The 1,497-nt window shown below is 52.4% G+C and overlaps 1 protein-coding gene across 1 annotated transcript in view; it reads right to left on the bottom strand.

The window, feature by feature from the left end:
• Positions 1-1,497, bottom strand: part of PCGF2 (polycomb group ring finger 2) — a 16,375-nt gene that overhangs the window by 9,977 nt on the left and 4,901 nt on the right. Inside the window, exon 2 of the mRNA XM_029965857.1 lies at positions 1,081-1,151. Coding sequence (XP_029821717.1) covers positions 1,081-1,151 — 71 coding nt within the window. The remainder of the gene's footprint in view (positions 1-1,080; positions 1,152-1,497) is intronic.

Genomic DNA, 1,497 nt, shown 5'->3' with positions numbered 1-1,497 from the left:
AATCAGCGGGATTAGGGAGCAGTTTATTCCCAGGGTTACTGGAAGCTGCACCACGTGCTCCCTCCTTCCCCCATCTCCCTCCTGAAAAACGCCCATCCCAAAGCCCCAAATCCCCATCCCACGGCGATACCACAACCCCCACCCTGACCACAAAGGGTTAACTCCGGGAAAAGAAAGAAAACCATCCCAAAAATCCCTGTAATTGCTGGGAATGATGACAGCAGGAGTCGGGGCCAGGAGCCGTTTCAGCAGTCAAAACAATCACGAAAAACACACACCGAGAATTTAAAAAAAAAAAAAAATAAATAAATTAAATCTGAGATCAGCAAATGTTTCTGCAAGTTTATATTCGCATCCAATTTTATTTTTGGACTCCAAAGATTTATTTTGGAGCTGCAGCGTCAGGGCTCAGGCTTTGATTTCCCTCCGTGGGAAGGAGGGCAGGGCAGTGCCCACTGCCAGGGCTGTTTTATGGGAAAGTGGATTCCCTAAAATGTGAATAAGCCGAGGCAGGATCTCCCAAAGCACTCGAGGAACCGGGGAAGCTCCAGCCCCATCCTCAGGCGGGATTTTGCTGGAAGGCTGAGACCTGCAGGCGGGGATTTTAACACCTCAAAAGCAAAGCAGGAGCAGCGGGGCCCGGCGAAAAGTCAATTATCCCCGCAATTATTTCCATTTCATAATAAGGCCTTTATTTGCAAGGCAAACAAACGACTGTGCCCCGCGTTATTTTTAGCCCAGCCGCGTCTTTCATCCCGAATTCCTCGGTGACGTCACTCCGGCTCACAAGGCCCCCGCTGGGACTTTATTTACAACAAATACCCCGAGAATTCACTTCATGATTCACAGCAAGCCGAGGTAACGTCAGCCCTCGGCTGCTGAATTCCCAGCTCTGCCACCAGCCAGCCCCAACAAGCCCAGGGTGGTGGCAACTGGGGGGCACTGGGGTGGGCACGGGGGATGTGGCATCACACCCCGGTGTTGGCACCTGGTTTGGGAAGCAACGGTGCAGGGAGTTTCCTGTGGATCAGGCCCCCACGGGACCACCCTCCCCTAAGTTTTCCCTGTGTTTTTCCCTACTCTGGGACCAAACAAAGTGTCCCCAGGGCCCCCAGGGCCTGGGGATGTGGGCACGGTGCCAGTGGATCCGTCTGCACAGGCAGCCAGGGATGTGTTGGAGGAGCCGTGGGAGCCCGAGTGTAAATATTTCATAGTGAACCAGAAAGGGAAAAAAATGAAAAAAATGAAAAAAATGAAAAAAAAAGAGGCAAAAAAAGTGTTACTACAGAAATGGATTTACAGGGAAGAGGCTAAAAAAAACCCAACAGGGTAAAGAAGGGCCCCGGGTGATGCATCACAGCATCCCTGGTTTCTATGCCAACCACCTGCAATTCCACAACCCGGCCTGGATCTCCCCAGCCGGGGCTGTAACAGAGCCACTGCCACCTCACAGGGCCACTGTCACTGTGCCCACCCTGGCACTGCCACCTCACAGGG

The sequence above is a fragment of the Manacus vitellinus genome, unplaced genomic scaffold, assembly GCF_001715985.3.
Source record: "Manacus vitellinus isolate BGI_N305 unplaced genomic scaffold, ASM171598v3 scaffold_120_pilon, whole genome shotgun sequence".
Lineage (NCBI taxonomy): Eukaryota > Metazoa > Chordata > Aves > Passeriformes > Pipridae > Manacus > Manacus vitellinus.
Note: the sequence above shows the minus strand (reverse complement) of the source record. Positions and strands in the feature narration are given on the sequence as shown.